A 20,000-nucleotide genomic window follows, 5' to 3' on the forward strand; every position below is an offset into this window, starting at 1 on the left:
CTGTTTGCCTTGCAGGCTTTGCAGTAGGCATTCCACAGCTCCTTCACTTTAATCCTGCACTGCAGTGTGTCCTGGTCATGGCCCTTTTCCATCCTGTCCCTTGATATCATAATTCCTATGGCTGGAGCACAGCTGGGACTGGACAGCTTTCTGCCCCCAAACACTGATGAGGTCCAGCACCTCACCATTGTTCCATACTGGGGATTGCCTGGCGGGGGGAGGCATGCTTACTTGGAAAGATGTGCTGAGAGCAGGCCACACCTGGCTAAGCAAACAGGAAGGGGACTTTCAAAATCCCCAGAGCATTTAAAGGGCAGGTCTGACGACTGGTCACCTGAGGGCAGGGCAGAGGAGTTCAACGTGATGACCAGAGTGGCTAGAACAGGCAGCGTGGGACGCTTCTGGAGGCCGCTCAGAGCGCGCTAACCCGCCAGGGCGTCCACACCGGCGCCGCGGGGCTCCAGCCGGGACGCAGCACGTGTTATGCCTCTCGCCGAGGGGAATTACCAGCGGCGCTCCAGCCGCAGAGTCCGGGCGCTCGGCGGGGCCCTGCCGGGGGGGACGCGGCGCGAGTCCGGGCCGGGCGCTGCTTCCACGCGCTCTGACTCGCCAGCGCAGCCAAGCCCTGACACGCCTCCGCGGGTAAAAAAACCCCCAGACCTTCTGCCCCCGTCCCCCGACCCCCCGAGCAGCGCGAGACGCAGGCGGGCCCACGGGGAGCCCGGTTCAGGGGGCCCGCGGACGTGGGGTGCTGCTACCCGCCTCGAACCAAGGGCTGCCCTCCCGAGCCGACCTGCCCCGTCCCGGCGGGCTCCCCGCCCCCGTCTCCGCGGCGCCCTCTCGCCGGCACCGCCCCAGGCTGCGGGCACAGGGGCCGCGGCGTGCGGGGCTCGTTCGAGGGCAAGGTTTCGGAGGGGCCAGCTTGCCCCGGGCCTCCTGCAGGCCGCACGCCCGGCAGGCCCATGAGGCACCGCCAGCGGCGGCGTCCGCCTCGTTGCCGGCTGAGGCGCGAGGGGCAGCCCGGCCGCACGCGCAGGCAGCGGACCCGGGCCTCGCGCCCTGCCTGGCGCATGCGCAGACGACCCCGCCGCAGGCGGGCACCTTTACGGCTGCTGCAAACCACGCCCCCCCGGCGGACGCAAGCGGCGCGCGGTGGCGGCAGCCAAGGTAACGGAATGGCGGCCTGCGGGGGCTGCCCAAGTCCCCCTGGGGCCGGTGTGGGAGTGGGGCTGGCTCCGGCTCGGGCGACTGCAGCCCCGGGGCGGATCCGGCCCTGGTCAGTTGGCGGGGGCGGGGGCGGGGGCGGGGGCGGGGGCGGGGGCCGGGGGCCGGGGCCGGGGCCGGGGCCGGGGCCCCCGGTAGCTTCTGCCCCGCCCAGCTGCAGGAGAACCCACCCCAGTCTCGCTCCCTCCGGGCTCCGGGCCCCGAGCCGGGCTCTGCGGCCTGCCGGGCAGCGAAGCGCCCTCCCAGCAGCCGCCGCCTCCTCCGCCGCTTGCGTGGGGTGACTCGGGGCGGGCCGCGGGCGTCTCGGCCCACGGCGGGGCTGCAGGTCTGGGCTGCCCCGGCGGGCTCGTAGAAGCGCTGCTTGTCTCCTGAGGTGGGAGCCGCACAACCGCCTCCCGCCCAGCCTCTGTGCGGAGACCGGAATGGAACCAAAAGAACAGCAGGACTTGGGCCTTCCTATGCTTAGCGCTGCCAGCTGTCTGATCACAGACCCCCCTTCCCCAGCGCCCCTTTGCCCCCGCCCTTTTCCGAGGCCCCGACCCCGCTCGCTGCCTCCGTCTCTCGCTCTCCCCGCCCCCACTTTCCCTGGGCTGGGGCAGGGAGTTTGGGTGCGGCAGGGGGCTCAGGGTTGAGGCAGGGGGTTTGGGGGTGCAGGCTCTGGGAGGGAGTTTGGGTGTTGGAGTGGGTTCTGACCTGGGGCAGGGGGTTTGGGGTGCAGGCTCTGGGAGGGAGTTTGGGTGTTGGAGGGGGTTCTGACCTGGAGCAGGGGGTTTGGGGTGCAGGCACCGACCGGGCGGCACTTATCTCAGACGGGTTCTAGAAGCAGCAGCGGCTCCTAGGCAGCCAGGCGGCTCTGTACACTGCCCCCACCTGTAAGCACTTCCCCCGCAGTTCCCATTGGCCATGGTTTCCTGTTCCCAGCCAATGGGAGCAGCGGAGTTGGCGCTTGGTGTGGTGCGCAGAGATCCCCCCTGGCCGCACCACCTCCTAGGAGCCGCTGGACATGCCAGCTGCTTCCAGGAGCGGCGCGGAACCAAGGCAGGTAGGGTGTCAGCCTTAGCCCTGCTGTGCTGCCGGACTTCTAGCGGCTTAAAGTCTTCAGGATTAGCTTCAGTAGCCTCCGGCATATCGAGCCCAGTTCCGGGAGACTCCTGGCCAAACCGGGAGGGTTGGGAATCCTAAATATGCTCAACGTGCTTTTTAAAGATTAACTATTCCTCAGAACATAGAATTTAAGGCAAAAAGGGACCATTAGATCATTTAGTCCCGTGCTTTTCAACCTGTGGTTCACGGACTCCTGGGGGTCTGCAGACTATGCCTAAGATTTCCAAAGGGGTCTACACCTCCATGTGAAATTTTTTAGGGGTCTGCAAATAAAAAAATGGTTGAAAACCACAAATCTAGTCTGACCACCTCTAGATCACAAGCCACCACCCATACCTGCACAGTAACCGGTGACCAAAATGAGACCCAAGTATTACAGTCCACAGGAGACTAGACTGTTATATGCCCCAGGCAGAGAATAGGAGAGTGCACCAATGTCTGAGGCCCCTACAATGGCAGGGATTAAGTGAAATATGGTCGGATAATTTTGGCAAGTGACCCACACCCATACTCCGCAGAGGAAGGTGACATCCCTACACCCCCGGGCACTGCTAATCTGCTCTGGGGGGAAATTCTTTTCTGACCCCATATATGATGATCAGTTAGACCCTGACTATGTGAGCAAAATCCAGCCAGCCAACCACCTGAGAGAATGCTCAGTGCTACCTCAGAGTCCTAGCCCTCCCTGTCCAGTGTCTGATCTCCCATGATGCTTAAGAAGAATGAGATTAAAAAAAAAAAAAGTCCTCTCAGAATACATTGGGTAGGGAGATTATTTACAACTGTTATAATAAAACTGACATGCTTAAATTACCTAAAACATGGTGAGTAGGTAGAACAGATGAGATTAGAATTTGACTCCCCATCCTGAGCTCAGACCATTAGGCCAACTAGAGAAATCCTTTACTTATGAAATCAGACGCTGCTGAGTTTGATTGTATGCTGGTGTTAGTGCCAGAATAGAATCCAATTTACAAAGTATCTGAAAACCTTACTAGAGAAGAGCCATAGGTGTTTCCCACCCAGCAGATTTCCCAAATTATGCCAGCTCAGAAGTGACAGATTGAACTGGAGTCTCAAACTTTGATACCCTGAATGGTAGTTGCATTCTACTACTAGTGCTAGATTTAAATGTTAGTGTTCAAACTCACTATGTTTAAAGCTCTGATTTATGTTTGGTTGACTAGCATCATCAGTACTACTCTAAGCTCATTTTATATGGACAGGGAACCATGGAAGCTATTTAGCTAAGGAAGAGCAGGATTGAAGAAAGGAAATGAACCAATGTTATCACTCTGAACAACACAATACATGAGACATAATCAGAGATGTAATCACAGTATAAATGACTGTTCTAGTGTCTGGTGTCTCCTCAAATACAGGATTTTCTCTCACAGAATGAAGTTTCACTGCATTCTCATTAGATGCCCCTATTTCTGGTCAAGTGAAAGAAAAAATAACACACAAAAGAGGAAAACGTTCTCTTTCCTATTAATCAATCCTGGTTTCTCGCTCTGATTGTTTTAGATCTGTTTTTCCTCTTTCTCCCATTATAGTTAAATATTTTAAATAACAAAATGGTCTCAATGCAAACATTGTTCCTCTGCCCAGCCAATGAGTCTTTTTAGGTTGTCCCTCTTATTTAGTTGGCATTTCTTCCCCTTCAGTAGGTGATTGTTTCTTATTAAACATGATAGTTGCACTTTGATGGTGTTCTCACTCCAGTAGCTTTCCTAGATGTCTTGCTTATATAGTTAGGATTGCATCTAGATTGGCTGTAGTTTGAAGGGGTTTTATTTGTTTAAAATATGTTTTTTCAAAGATAAGACAGGAAACCCAGCAGTTTCACTGATTAGCACCCATTTCATGTGGATTTACACATAATTTGCATTACTCTTTTTTTTTTTTCTTCTGTAAGTACTTTATGTTCACACAATTTACTATAGTTTCAATTAGCTTTTCAGAACTGTTATACCTTGGTATTAAAAAGTAGATTTTGTATATTTTTTTTTTTTACTTAAACTAAGTGACCTTCCTTTTCTCACAGAAAAGCAAAGAAGTAATACGCAATCTGAAAAGATGAAAAAGACTGACCTGCTTTCAAGTGATAATCAAGTGAGCCCTGAAGACTAATGCAGAGAATTAATAAGAACGTGGTTTTGGCTCTTCTTACCTTGACAAGTTCAGTGTTTCTCCTGTTCCAGTTGTACTATTATAAGTACTACTTATCTCCAAAGGTAAAAAATATCACTTTAAAGACTTGAATTTGCGGGGGGGGGGGATTAAAATAGTACTTATTATGCTCAAGTGCATTAAAAATATTAACTAATTATTACTCAAAAATCCCTGTGGGATTGACGACTGTTACCATAAGATTGACTTGCAAAAGTTAAATACATTACCCAACAGGACACAGTGAGTAGGTACCATAGAAAAAATGAGGTTAGAATGTTACTCTCAATCCTGAGCCACTCTGCCAGCTAGACAAAGACTTTACCAATGAAATCAGACACTGGATTGAATTCCGCGATTCCAGGTTTTTCTGCACATTCGAACTCGGTCTGGTACATCAAAAGTTTTTTTAAAACTTCCCAAGTGCATGCACCTTTACTTAACCCAGACTGATGTATGATTCTGTGAAACCTGAGTCAGCCTTGAGTTTCTGTAAGGCTGTTTAGGGAAGCAAAAAAGTAAAATGCAATTTGTTGTTTGCAGCAACTTCAACAGATGTGTTAAAATTAAAAGAAGCTACTGTTTCTGCAGAATCAGTCACCTTTAACCTGTCTCTGGGGTTCTGTTGTAAAGCTTTCTAGATACCAAATGTAAATTCCTGTAGTTATGATTCTGATTGAGAACCAAGAGGCACATGTGGCTAGATGTAATCTTTCCGTAATGGGAAAATAAAGGCAATAATTAGCTAAGATGGTGCTAGAAGTGAAATCTTGCCTCATGAGGATTACATGGTTTATCTCTAGATAAGATAAGTACAAGAACTGAAGGCAACAGTATGTCTTCACTTACTCCTTTAGAAGGAAAGTCTGTTGGTATCTAATATCCGGCTTAGCTCTTTTGGTGGGGGGAACCCTTATTCAGTCTGAAGTCTTCTTAGTGTTATATGACATTACAGTCTGGCTTCCTCATATGCTGTCCACAGCAAGGCTGTGAATTAGAAATCATTGTCCTCTAGGTAGCTAGGAATCTGAGGCTTTAACACAAATATTTTCTTATGACACAAATATTTTCCTTCTCAAACTTATCCACTGAGGGTCATATCTTTGACAGGCTGCACCACTGAACCTAAGGTATGACTTTTCCCCAGTGTTCTGAGGCTACTGGCATTATTTCATCTTCCTTTTTCAGGGTGGATTGATTTAAATCACTGATTTTAATCATGATTTTAATCAACAAATAGGAAACCTTGATTTTAAAAATCAATTTTAATCGCGTTTTGCATTTGTACATTTTAGTATATTGCTTAACTTAAAAGAAGTTATTTAATTTTTATATTTTTTTGTTAGAAAATGGTGAATGATGCATTTCTTGTTGACTAGGTTAATTTTTTACTTGCACTTTGCATCCAGCCGTAGTTGGATGGAAATTCAAATGACATTTAAAATGCAGAAAACCAGCATTTTAAATTAAATAAAACTACCTTAAATAGCCTGGGTGCATAAGAAAATAATTATCAAAACATATCTTGCCTTTAAAACTAACTGATTTATTAAACAAAGTATTATCTGTAGTTAGTGAATTGAACTTATTGTTTCTGGTTACCATGTCTTCATTTAACAGTAGTAAATATCATCATCTCACGTTGTTTTTAATCATAGATTGAAAAGGAAGAAAACTTGTTTTCCTTTTCTAACTCCCAATTATTTTTTTAATTTTGAGTGCACTGAACTTGCTGAACAAACTGAAATGAAGGAAATATTCTCGCTGCAACCGCAGAAGAGGCTACTGCTGTCAAAAGCTGGTTTAGCAGTTCAGCATAATCTGATTTCAGATCCTCAGCCAGTGACTTCCACGAGTTCAGTAATTTGACTTTCTTTAATACTTTGGCAGCAGACACAGAATCATAGAATATCAGGGTTGGAAGGGACCTCAGGAGGTCATCTAGTCCAACCCCCTGCTCAAAGCAGGACCAAGCCCCAACTAAATCATCTCAGCCAGGGCTTTGTCAAGTCTGACCTTAAAAACATCTAAGGAAGGAGATTCCACCACCTCCCTAGGTAACGCATTCCAGTGTTTCACCACCCTCCTAGTGAAAAAGTTTTTCCTAATATCCAACCTAAACCTCCCCCGCTGCAACTTGAGACCATTGCTCCTTGTTCTGTCATCTGCTACCACTGAGAACAGTCTCGATCCATCTCTTTGGAACCCCCCTTTCAGGTAGTTGAAAGCAGCTCTCAAATCCCCCCTCATTCTTCTCTTCCACAGACTAAACAATCCCAGTTCCCTCAGCCTCTCCTCATAAGTCATGTGTTCCAGTCCCCTAAATGTACTGCTTAATATTATTTTTTGTATTTAATTAAATGATTTTAATAGATTATAATAAGTTTAGGCCTAAACACAGGTTGTTATCCAAAATGTAATTTTAAATAGGTTTATTTTTTTAAATAAACCTATATTTAATTTACATTTTAAAAAATCGTTTTGTTTATTCTTACCCACCCTGTCCTTTTTTCTTTTACTAATTGTCCTATTGACTTGGAAACGTAAGGCTAGATCCAGCAGTCCTTGCATGGTCCTTCTAAATATATTAAGTGAATATTCCTGGGCATGATTTTTACTTCATGTAACATATATAAGTGACTTAAAACTGCAATCCTTGAAATGTAAAGTGTTTGTGAAAAAGATATGTACAATTTCCTTTTATAAATCTAAACAAAACCACCATTTGGGACATCTTAGGTTTCAAAATATCTTTTGTCCTTGTTCTTGCTAGAATGGAGCTGTTTTTTCAAAAGTTAAAGGAAGCCAGTCAGGACAAGACAGCATACAATGGGTATGTTCAATGTTATTTATTTATACAGCATCCCTGTAAGTATCAATAAACTCTTATAGAATTGCAAATTATGGGTCCTCTTCTGCGTCCAGTTTAGTCATTGGGAATTTTGTTGTTTTAAATGGAAGCAGCCTTGATCTTACCACCCTGAACATGACCATTAAAGTAAAGGGGATTTCTGAGTGCTCGGCTGTCTCAGGATCATGCACCTGTTTCTAGAGTGGAACTTAGGCTTGTAGTGGTGGCATCAGTATAACAAAATAGTTTAGATACAGGAAGTGAAGAATAACTTATCCTATTAAAACAGCAGGGACAAGTTAGATAAGCAGCATGTAATTTAACCTGATTAGAATTGGGCCAAGACACTAACACAGAAACTGGAAATCTTTAATTTACCTTTTTTAAAAGTGAATTTAGTGTTTGTGAAAGGTATCAGATTGATGGATTTGAACACTGAAAGTCTTCTGAAGTCTTCTGTTTATCAATAGAATACACTTGGGCATGCTAATGGGAGTGCAGTGCAAGCTTCCCCAAGCTCCTGTGCCCCCATCTATAATATGCTGGTTTCAAAACCTATTCAGTTGGAACGGTTTAAATTGTTCGTTCAACTCTGTTTGACGCTTAATATAATGGTGCTTCAGGGCTCAGAGGGAAGTCATTTTCCAGGTCTGTTCAGTCCTTGGCCCCTTTTGATGAGACAACCAGCACAGGTCACAGTTTGAGCCAATTGTGACAATTTCATGATGTAAACTTCTCTCTCATCAGAATTGGACTCAGGCCACGTACTGACAAAACAATCCGGCATGGTTGAACCTACCAGGAGCAAAAAGCCCCTGCTGACACAGACTCTGGGGATCATTAGAGCATGCAAATTGTCATGCCAAATTATCTATCTTTTAGGAAATAGTTTATTTAAACTACAGTTCATAATCCTGTGTATATGCTACAGTACAGTAAGACTCTCAGTAGCCTTCATGAAGAATCCAAAATCGAATATTTAAAAAGAGTTGATAGCAAGTGTGGAATTATGCAATTATTTGTATTTGGATTTTTGTCCAGAGTCCTTGCCATTGCTGGTTAAATTTTATACCAGAAATGTTTGTATCCATGTTCACCTTTCAAAAATGTGGGTAAAGTAAAAGATGCCTTCTGTTGGATCACCATACAGTGTAATACTTATACGTACCAGATGATGCCTTTGTCAGATGAGCAATATTACAAATTATTTGAAGACATTGGTTGAAATTCCCTATTTTTGAAACAGAGGTATTAAGCTAGGTTTGTGGGTTTGGGGACCTTGGAGATTCTTTTGTCTGTGTAGTCCTTAAGACACTTTTCCACCTTTTAAGAAACATTTCTGCAGAATCTGGCTTTGTCTTTCCTTTTCTGATGCAGAAGTTCTGATCCATGCCTTTGTGTCCTTCCAAACTGAATATTGAAATGCTTTGCTTATTGGAATTCCAGCTTGTTTAATACGCTGCAGCTGGCACAAAATCACCAGCTAAAATTTTTACTGGCAGATAGTTACATTACATAATACTGCATACTCTTCCAAGTTGTTTGACCTTGTTTTGCTTGCTGTCACTCTAGCTTCATGTTAGTTGTTTATGCTGACTTATAAAGCTCTTCACAAACAGGGGGCAAAGTTACCTTTCTGGGTCATATTACTACTTCAATATCAAGATATGTTTTGGTTGGCTGCTTTTTTTAGGGCTTAATCCTGCAGGCTGTTGAGCACTGCTGAAAGAAGCTCAGAGAGCCAAAGTTGTAATGCTTATGCTTGGTATTTGTTCAGAACCTGCTAAGAAAAGTAGGTTTTGAACAAATCTCTGTGCCTGCAATGAACACCACACTGATGGTTATGGAGAAAAGTGGATGTAAGAGGGAGACTGTGTAGGGTTGTCAACTTTGTAATCACACAAAACTGAATATCCTTGCCCTGCCCCTTCTCTGTGGCTCCGCCTCTTGGCCTGCCCCATCCCCGAGACCCCACCCCAGGGTGTGAGAGGGGGCTCCAGGCTGGGGCAGGGAGTTGGTGTGCGGGAGGGGAGTGAGGGCTCCAGCTGGGGGTGCGGGCTCTGGAATGGGGATGAGGGGTTTGGGGTTCAGGCTGGGGGGGTGGAGCCGAGGGATTTGGAATGTGGGAGGGGGCTGCGGGTTGAGGCAGGGGGTATGGGGAGGTATGGGAGAGGGTACGGGCTTTGGGCTGGGGGTGCGGACTCTGCGGGGGGGCCAGAAATGAGGGTTTCTGCTTTTCGGGGGTGGCTCAGGGCTGGGCCAGAGGGTTGGGGCACAGGCTTACCTTGGGCGGCTCCCGGTCAGTGGCACAGCGGGGCCAAGGGAGACTCCCTGCCTGTCCTGGCTCCGCGCTGAGCCCCGGAAGTGGCCAGCAGGTCCGGTTCCTAGGTGGGGGGGCCAGGATGCTCCGCACACTACTCTCACAAGCAGGCACCGCACTCTTTTCTCCCCCTTCAACCCGCCCCCCCCCCCCGGCCAATGGGAATGTGGAGCTGGTGCTCAGGGCGGGGGCAGCGTGCAGAACCCCGTGCCCACCCCCGCAGGCGCCAGACCTGCTGGCCACTTCCAGGACGCAGTGCGGTGCCAGGACAGGTAGATACTAGCCTGCCTTAGCCCTGCAGCACCGCCAGCTGAACTTTTAACGGCCCAGTCAGCGGTGCTGACCAGGGTCCCTTTTCGAGCGAGCGTTCTGGTCAAAAACCAGATGCCTGGCAACCTTAAGAATGTGCCCTGGCTGTGTCCTTTGGTTTAAATACAGTCCTGCGCTTGCAAGCGACGTGCATAGTAGTCATTTTAAAGATGTTTGGGTACTGCCAGCCAGGTGTAATGGCTACTCTGGTATGTTCAAGAGCTGTATTTGGGGAAAGTCAAAGCAGAGGCAGCTGCGAGGACTGCCTTCTTTTACAGAATATGTGATGATTCTAAGAAGTGGCATTTCTCATAGCCAGCTACTAAGTGCTTCGTGAGATGTACTGGACGTGATGTTCTTTCTGGCTCAACAGCCTGCAGGAATAGTGCCCTTGTAGCTTTTACTTTACTTTACTTGGATTGTTAGTAACAAAGCAGAATACTTATCCTGCTGGTGGCTCATTGCAGTTGTTTCTCAGCTTTCATCCTGCAGGATAAAGCCCTAAATTATTCAACTTCTCTGAATACCTGAAAATTCTTGACTTCAGGACTATCCCCCACTACCTCTTGTTTAAGTCTAGGGTGACAAGATGTCCCAATTTTATAGGGACAGTCCCGATGTTGGGTGTTTTTTCTTATATAAGCTCCTATTATGCCCCACCCCCGTCCCAATTTTTCACACTTGCTGTCTGGTCACCCTATTTAAGTCTAAACTTGAGCATTTCCTCTGTAAACAGTGGCTGTAAAAATGACACCTTCCTTTTCCCACAGATTTATTCCCTGATATTCAGAGGCAAATCTGCTCACTTTAATGACAAAAGTAATACTTTTACTACTTTACCTTCCTAGTAGTTGTGTTGGCTCTGCAGAGCTCACGGGGGGAATGGATTTCATCCCTCCCTGTGAAACTCCTATAGAACTGGTGCATAAATTCAATTTGCTGAGCTGTATTCTGTTGTCACTTACACTTGTGCATCCCTGTTAAAGCCAGTCGTGTTCTAGAGGTGGCAGAACATGGCCCACAGATGTATATTATTGGACACAATGTATGACCCAAACAAAACCATAGCTTAACATTCAAATGCCAGGTTCAGATTGCAGGGTGGTAGTTGGAGGGTGGGGCAAAGTCTCTTGACGGAACAGATTTGATCTGGAATCACTGAGGTATGATGAACATGCAATCCTGCAATGCCATTTTTACATTCACTTTTCAGAGTAGAACTGCACATTAAGGCATTTGCTTGTAATTGATTTAATCCATCCTGCAGTGTTAAATTAGATTAACTTTTAATTGTTGTCACAGTGCAATAAATTGCTGTAAATGTTTGTTGATTTTTCATCTTCCATGGAGATGTGAATGTATCTAATTGAAAGAATACCTGTGTATGAGTCAAGCTAACAAATCACCCACCTAGAGACTGGATAATCTTGCTGAAGCATCTAGTCCTTACAGTACTTTTTTTATACTTAAAAACATAAGAGTGGTCTAGACGAAACAAAGAGTGCATTACATATATGCTTGTCTGAACAATGCTCATTTTGTACATACCAGAAACCATTGATGGCATGAATTGTGCAGTTCCCCTTAATGGAGTAACCAAATGTCCCAGTTTGCTGAGGATACTCTTGAAATCCACCTGTTAATACTTCTCCCTTGGCCCTCAAAAATAAATAAGCAAAAATTCCTGATTAGATTTTGCCAGTTTCACAGCAAAAGACACCGTGAAATAGTGCTACCATGAGCATGTTTTATGATCAAAGATAGTTTCCTTCACTCTTCTTGTCGTTTCACCATTTGAAAAATAGGATAAGAATATATATCTGTTTCTGTCATATTGATAATTAATTAGTTAATACATGTATAGTGCTTTGAAGACCTAAAGTGGTGAATACATGCTAATTATTATTATGGCATATAGTATCTACTAAGTGTAATAATAAACTCCTCTTCCTCCCAAATTTGAATGACCGTTTTGTAAGATGACTAGCTCACATGATTATATAATCCTGTTGACTGGGATTTTTTAAAAGTAGTCTTGTAAAGAATTTTAATTCTAATTCATATGAATATCACAATTTGTGCTTTCAGGAAAATAATATATTTTTGTTAACTTATTTCATAAGTGAAAAAAGCCAGTACATTTCACTAAACCCACAATTTACTCTTAATTTTGCTGCTGTTGTCTAACGATCATTGTCTCAAAAGCTAGTCTGGCCCTACTTTTTCCAGTAGAGGGCTCTGCTGTACAGCAAGAACTGCACTGGCCAGAAACACTGAACCCAAAACGTGAGCTTAGAGTTCTTAAAAATATATGGACATGAGAGCGCCTATATGTCCACATAAGGACTACATCATACACATGCTATTGCACATAAAGTATAGCCAGTCAGTGAAGGATTTTAAATGTGTGTCACAGGACAACCCTGTTCTTTTATGTACAGTAACTCCTCACTTAACGTGTATTTATGTTCCTGAAAAATGCAACTTTAAGCGAAACAATGTTAAGCGAATCCAGTTTCCCCGTAAGAATTAATGTAAATGGGGGGCGGGGTTAGGTTCCAGGGAAATTTTTTTTTGCCAGACAAGACTCTCTCTCTCTCTCTCTCTCTCTCTCTCTCTATATATATATATATATACACACACACACACACACACACACACACACACACACACACACACACAGAGTATAAGTTTTAAACAACCAATTTAATACTGTACACAGCGATGATGGTTGTGAAGCTTGGTTGAGGTGGTGGAGTCAGAGGGTGGGATATTTCCCAGGGAATGCCTTACTGCTAAATGATGAACTAGCAATTGGCTGAGCCCTCAAGGGTTAACTAATTGTTGTTAATGTAGCCTCACACTCTACAAGGCAGCAGGAATGGAAGGAGGGGAGACAGCGTGGCAGAAAGAGACACACACCTTGTGTGTGAGAGAGAGAGATGCGCATTTCCCCTTTAAGTACACTGACGCCACTCTTAAGTACACTAAGGGTATGTCTACACTACGAAATTAGGTCGAATTTATAGAAGTCGGTTTTTTAGAAATCAGTTTTATATATTCGAGTGTGTGTGTCCCCACAGAAAATGCTCTAAGTGCATTAACTCGGCGGAGTGCTTCCACAGTTCCGAGGCTAGAGTCGACTTCCAGAGCGTTGCACTGTGGGTAGCTATCCCACAGTTCCCGCAGTCTCCGCTGCCCATTGGAATTCTGGGTTGAGATCCCAATGCCTGATGGGGCTAAAACATTGCCGTGGGTGGTTCTGGGTACATATCGTCAGGCCCCCGTTCCCTCCCTCCCTCCGTGAAAGCAAGGGCAGACAATCGTTTCGCGCCTTTTTTCCTGAGTTACCTGTGCAGACGCCATACCACGGCAAGCATGGAGCCCGCTCAGCTCACTGTCACCGTATGTCTCCTGGGTGCTGGCAGACGCGGTACTGCATTGCTACACAGCAGCAGCAACCCATTGCCTTGTGGCAGCAGACGGTGCAATAGGACTGGTAGCCGTCATCGTCATGTCCGAGGTGCTCCTGGTCGCCTGTGTGAGGTCAATCAGGAGCACCTGGGCAGACATGGGTGCAGGGACTAAATTTGGAGTGACTTGATCAGGTCATTCTCTTTAGTCCTGCAGTCAGTCCTATTGAACGATCTTATGGTGAGCAGGCAGGCGATACGGATTGCTAGCAGTCCTATTGCATCATCTTCTGCAGGGTAGGCAAGAGATGAGGAAGGCTAGCAGTCCTATTGTACCATCTTCTGCCAAGCAGCCATGAGATGCGGATGGCATGCAGTCCTTCTGCACCGTCTGCTGCCAGCCAAAGATGTAAAAGATAGATGGAGTGGATCAAAACAAGAAATAGACCAGATTTGTTTTGTACTCATTTGCAAACCCCCGCCCCCCCCCCCCCCCCCCCCGTCTAGGGGACTCATTCCTCTAGGTCACACTGCAGTCACTCACAGAGAAGGTGCAGCGAGGTAAATCTAGCCATGTATCGATCAGAGGCCAGACTAACCTCCTTGTTCCAATAAGAACAATAACTTAGGTGCACCATTTCTTATTGGAACCCTCCGTGAAGTCCTGCCTGAAATACTCCTTGATGTAAAGCCACCCCCTTTGTTGATTTTAACTCCCTGTAAGCCAACCCTGTAAGCCGTGTCATCAGTCACCCCTCCCTGCGTCAGAGCAACAGCAAACAATCGTGCATCTGAGTTGAGAGTGCTGTCCAGAGCAGTCACAATGGAGCACTCTGGGATAGCTCCCGGAGGCCAATACCGTCGAATTGTGTCCACAGTATCCCAAATTCGACCTGGCAAGGCCGATTTAAGCGCTAATCCACTTGTCAGGTGTGGAGTAAGGAAATCGATTTTAAGAGCCCTTTAAGTCGAAATAAAGGGCTTCATTGTGTGGACGGGTGCAGGTTTACATCGATTTAACGCTGCTAAATTCGACCTAAAGTCCTAGTGTAGACCAGGGCTAAGTTGTTAAGTTAATCAGCAAGCTGAGACCCATGGCAGCTGCTGCCAGGAAGCTCCCTCCGTCCTGAGCCCTGTCGTGTGTCCCCCCGCTCTATGGAGATGGGGTAAACGGGGTGCAGGGCGGAGGGGGACACCCTGACATTAGCCCCCCTCTCCTCCTCCTTCCCCTCCGCCCCCCAAGCAAGCAGGAGGCTCTGGAGAGCAGCTCCAAGGCAGAGGGCGGGAGCAGCACATGGCAGTGGGGGGAGGGACAGCTGAACTGCCAGCAGTTGATAGCCTGCTTGGCAGCTGCTGCACAGAGAACTTAGGGGAGCAGGGAGCTGATGGGGGGCTGCCGGTCCACCCTGGTTCCAAGCCCCCACCAGCTAGCTCCAACGGGCTGCCCTTCCGGCAAGCAGTGGACAAAGCAGGCGGCTGCCAAACCACGTTATAAGGGAGCATTGCACAACTTTAAACGAGCATGTTCCCTAATTGATAAGCAACGTAACAACGAAACAACGTTAACCAGGATGACTTTAAGTGAGGAGTTACTGTACACACTTCACTCTGTAAACTCCTTTGACTCTATCAGGTTTGGTGCTTATCCCACTTTCTGTTCCCATTGCAGAAGTCTTATTGGGAGAGATCAATTCCTAATGGATTCATAATTTTAAAAGGTTAACTTTTACACACTTATAGGGTGATCTGATTCTTATTTTTTGCTTTTCCAAACAGCACGTGATTAAGAAATTCCTTGGTTTAGTGTCCAGTCACAATGTACCAGTGTATCTCATTGATCCTTTGGTTCTGGGATTAATTCATAAAGACTTTGAACAGCTCAGCAGCTCTTCTGATGGCATGAGCCCAGAATGCAAGTATTTCTGTGTTCCACGGGATTTCACCACATTTGCACTACTGGATAAAACATGGAAACATGAAGTAAGATTTTCTCCCTTTTCAGTTTTGTCTGCTGTAATGCACCCAGCCATTATAGGATTAATGGTTGAACAGAACATACTTAAAGACTTCCAGGTTTAAAGTTCATGATGTGGAACTGGTCTAAAGGTGGTGGTGTACCTAAATTTTATTTTATTTTTTTTATTTTATTTTGAAACCTCTTGAGGTAAAGGGAAGTCATGCAACAGTCTGTTCAAGATGCAAGGCACATGGCAGGGAGGTCCCTAGGAGAGAGTAGCTTCTGCCAACACTCTTGAAGGAAGCTCAGATAAAATGTTTCAATGGCTGTTTCAGTGAATTGAGAATTCATCAGGTAGCCCAAAGATAGTTGGGTCACAGTCCACAACATACATAGACTGAGGTGAGAGGGGACCAACTTTCAGAAGGAAGAGAGGGAGAGATCTGTAAGAAAGGGAGAAGAAAAAGAAATAGAAACTTACCATACATATAGCCATAGTAAATTCTGAGTAGTATCCATTGCAGAGGTAGCAGAGCTGTTAATGTGCATTGATATGATTGTTTCATAATGTACAGCAACCATATATTGATGCATGTTTGGTACCTTGTCATTTACTTTTTATATTATAAGATTTTAATTAAACTCTTTCTGACAGAAAAAGCTGGGGCTTTATGATAAAAAGAAAAGCTAGATGTACAAAATTACTGTATTCTGGAAATGTGTATTATTTGATTAACTAGCACAAGATGTATGAAGATGACTTCAATAAAAATCTAAATAATTTTATTTAAGAAAGGAGAAAAATATGTGAGACAGGCAGATGTAAAACTCTTACTCAAACACAGTGAAAAGTGGTGGCATTTTGGGCCTGAGTAAGGAAGGCCTGCTGTATTTCTTTCTTTTTCTTTGCCAATGCTAATTTTAGCTTACAGAAACTGAGTATGGGGCCATGAGTCAGCACACTATTCTAGATTTCCCTCTTTGATGCCATCTGTAAAAGGGGAGCTTACAGTTCTGGATTTGTTGTTGAAAAGAGCTGTTTAAGTCTTGAGTGATCTTCTTCTTCTCTTTAGTCATCATCTTATTCCGCTCCCTTTGGAATATGTTAAAGCTGATTGGCTTCATGTAACTCGTGAAATTTAGGCTAACATTTATGCAGATCATAAAAGGAGGATTTGCAACAGTCAAGTCATGATATAATCAAGGGATAAATAAGGACATCAGAAGAGCCAGAATTCTTCCCTACATTGAACCTGAAAGTGATCCAAAGCTAAAGACAAGGTGATGTGGGAGGAAACAAGTAAATTCAAAGTTAAGGACTTTCTCAAGGTTTCAGCGTTGGATGCAAAGTAAAGGTCCGAGTTAAGGAAAGTAATAGAGACAATGGGAAAAAGAGGACTTTTTACTCTGTAGAAGGACTACAGTCTTTGAAGCATTCGGTTTTAGAGGAAGTTATGATCTCGCTGGGGCGGATATGGTTGAGACAGGCAAAGATAGATGGGAGACAAAAGGGTCAGAGAGTGAATGGAGAAAGCTGAAGGATGAAGTGGTGATCACGATTTAATCTAGCAGTGAAATTATCTAGTCTCTTCACAAAGCAAAGACTATCTGGAGTCAAAAGACGTATCAGAACAAACACACAAGAGATGTTAGTCACGTTGGTTAATGCACTTCAGGAAGTCACTTGGATACTACAGTGATGACCATTGTATAACAACCTCTGTAGACTAGATTACGAAGAGAATGAAACACTGAACATTTTGAGATGTTGGTAGTGGATGGAAAGATGTGAAATCTCTACGTGTGTGGTTTGTTTATGTGTGTTTTAGTGGCTAAAGAGGTAGGATTCAAACAAGAAGAGAAGAATACCAGGGAGCTGAGTACTTGCATAAGGCATCAGAAAGGGTACAGTGTTGCATAGTAGAATCTGTAAAGTAGCACAGAGGTTGGCAGCTTCAGTGTAAACATTTATAATCATTCCTGTGAAAAATCTGTGCGTATATATTTACACAGTGGCAGTTTTCTTCGAACATTTTATGGGAGTTGGATTTAAGTAAGGGCTTGTCTACATGAACATTTAGTTCGCAGCAAGTTTGCCTGTGACTCTACCCTGCACGATGCTGTCAATGTGCACTCTGCTGACGCACATTAACAGTTCGTTAATGTGAATTGATCTCGTCCTTTTTGAAATGGGACTAATCAAAGTGCATTAACGAACTGCTAATGCATGTCAGCAGGATCCACACTGAGGGTGTGCTGCAGACTAGTGCAGGGTAGATTCACACCCCAGCTTGCTGCAAACTACGGGCTTGTCTACACGTAGAACGTTTTAGTGAAGAAGCTACTCTGCTGTCGGGAGAGCTTCTCCTTTTGACATAGTTCATCCATCTCCGCAAAAGGCGGTAGGTATGTCAACAGGAGAAGCCTTCCTGTCAAAGTAGCGCTGTCTACACTGGGGGTTAGGTCGGTATAACTGCTTCGCTCAGGGGTGTGGATTTTTCACACCTCTGAGTGACGTAGTTATACCAATGTGTGTAGTTTATACCTGGTCTTAAACGTTCAAGCCCTAAGTAGTGGAAGAGGTGTCATATCCCAGTTTCTATTGTATGATTACAGGGCTTTCACCAAAAGAGGGAACTCATCATATGGTTTCATTGTGCGCTACAAAACTGGGAGAAATGGGGACAGTTAAAAAAAAAAAAGCTTAACCTGTTTATTTTGGTATTGCTGTGATTAAGGTAGGTGAAGTGAAAACAAATAGAAAACGAAAATGTGCATAGACAGTTACCATCCTTTTAAGGTTTAGGAGAAATTCTGGAATAGGTAGGGCCTGATTCTGATCTAAGTTGTATGTTGTAAATCAGGAGTCACGTAAGTTCATGAAGAATTGGCCCTTAGTGTTGAAGTCTTGTTTTTGTCCTTTTCACAGAAAGTGTTGTTTCTCTGATGTTTAGGTGAGCTTGTTGAGAGCTGCTGAAAAAATGGGGTTCCAGTGGCTAAAGATACAGAACAAAGACCCCCGTTTGGAAGGGATGGATGACCTCTCCGGGATTGAAATTCCCTTCCACTATATCTTCAAACTGGCAGCTCATGCCATCCACCTGGTGGTCTTTTATGAGAGGAGTGGTAACTATGTCTGGCATGGCCCATTGCGGCTGAAACAAAACATAGACAGAAAGTTTGTGCCTTTTCGAAAGCTACACTTTGGCCACTACCCTGGAGCTTACAACAAGTAAGTTATAAATGGAGGACAACAAAGAGGATTTAAGTCTATTATAGCACGTTAAATACTACCACTTTGTCTTAAAATCAGTAATTCACGGTTCTAAAGAGCAAGTTATGAAATTCATCTCGTGTTCACTAAAATGCAGGTGAATCAAAAGTTTAAGGTGACAGATCCAGTGATATTAATAGTAAAACAAGTATTTTCCCCAATTTACAGATGGAGAAATTGAGACACAGAGAGGTTAAGTGGCTTAACCTGGGCGTGAGAGATCCAGTAATGGGCCAACCCAGCATTGATTTGTGGTAGGATATTTTGATTTCCAAAGAGGTATAGTAGCACATCTTGCCAGCAGATAATTGAATGATTCTGCTTGTCAGCTTATGTCTGAAATATTTTGAAGTAAATATATGTCAGGCAAGATAGGGATTGTCATATTAGCAATATCTGATATTAAAGAAGTGTAACCGCAATATCTGATATTAGTAACCTCTTTCCGTACGTTTTGTATTATGCTACAGAGCCAAAACTTGGTCAGAAAACTTCATATGTGACACTCTCAGCATTGAGAAAAGGGGAGACTACATTTGCAACAAAGGACTGTGTAACAGTACCTAGTTGCAGGGGCAAGCAAACTTTTTGGCCTGAGGGCCACATTGGGTTTCCAAATTCTATGGAGGGCCGGTTAGAGGAGGCTGGGCCTCTCTAAACAGCAGGCGTGGCCCGGCCCCGCCCCCCTCCCCCCCCCCCGAGACTCCTGCCCCATCCAACCCCCTGTTCCCTGACTGCCCCCTGGGACCCCTACCCCATTCACCCCTCCCTGTCCCCTGACCGCCCCCAAACCCCCGCCCCTCCAACCCCTCCTCTCATTCCTGACTGCCCCTCTCCTCCCCCCCTCCCCCCCCGGGACCCCTACCCCATCCAACCACCCCTTCTCCCTGTCCCCTCACCGCCCCTGGAACCCCTGCTCCTGACTGCCCCCCGCTGCCCCATCCAACCCCCACTTTCCTTCCTGACTGCCCCCAGGACCCATGCCCACATTCAACCCCCCTATTCCCCGCCATCTGACCACCCTGACCCGTATCCACACCCCCACCCCCTGACCACCACTCCAAACTCCCCTGCCCTCTATCCAGCCGCTCCGGCCCCTTACCGCGTTGCCTGGAGCACCGGTGGCTGACGACGCTACAGCCGCGCCATCCAGAGCACCAGCACAGGCAGCCACACCGCCCAGCCACGCCACCACGCAGCACAGAGCATCGAGTCAGGCCGTGGCTCTGCAGCTGTGCTGCCCGGCAAGAGCTTGCAGCCCCACCGCCCAGAGCATTGCACCAGCGGTGCAGTGAGCTGAGGCTGCGGGGTAGGGGGGACAGCAGGGGCTCAGGGGCCGGGCAGGAGGGTCCTGTGGGCTGGACGTGGCTCACGGA

General features: G+C 45.9%; 1 protein-coding gene across 5 annotated transcripts in view; it reads left to right on the plus strand.

Moving 5' to 3' along the window:
- The first annotated feature begins 1,099 nt into the window (after positions 1–1,099).
- The window catches only part of FKTN (fukutin), a 78,442-nt gene continuing 59,541 nt past the window's right edge, over positions 1,100–20,000 (plus strand). For 4 of the 5 annotated variants that reach the window (XM_074953665.1, XM_074953668.1, XM_074953667.1 and 1 more), the window contains exons 1-5: positions 1,100–1,167; positions 4,376–4,565; positions 7,274–7,333; positions 15,170–15,373; positions 18,305–18,582. In XM_074953665.1, coding sequence (XP_074809766.1) covers positions 4,461–4,565; positions 7,274–7,333; positions 15,170–15,373; positions 18,305–18,582 — 647 coding nt within the window. In that variant the 5' untranslated portion in view covers positions 1,100–1,167; positions 4,376–4,460. Of the gene's footprint in view, positions 1,168–4,375; positions 4,566–7,273; positions 7,334–15,169; positions 15,374–18,304; positions 18,583–18,792; positions 18,879–20,000 lie in introns of those variants that run through there. The other variant, XM_074953669.1, reaches the window with a different exon arrangement.

This window comes from Natator depressus, chromosome 5 (assembly GCF_965152275.1).
Source record: "Natator depressus isolate rNatDep1 chromosome 5, rNatDep2.hap1, whole genome shotgun sequence".
In the NCBI taxonomy this organism is placed as follows: domain Eukaryota; kingdom Metazoa; phylum Chordata; order Testudines; family Cheloniidae; genus Natator; species Natator depressus.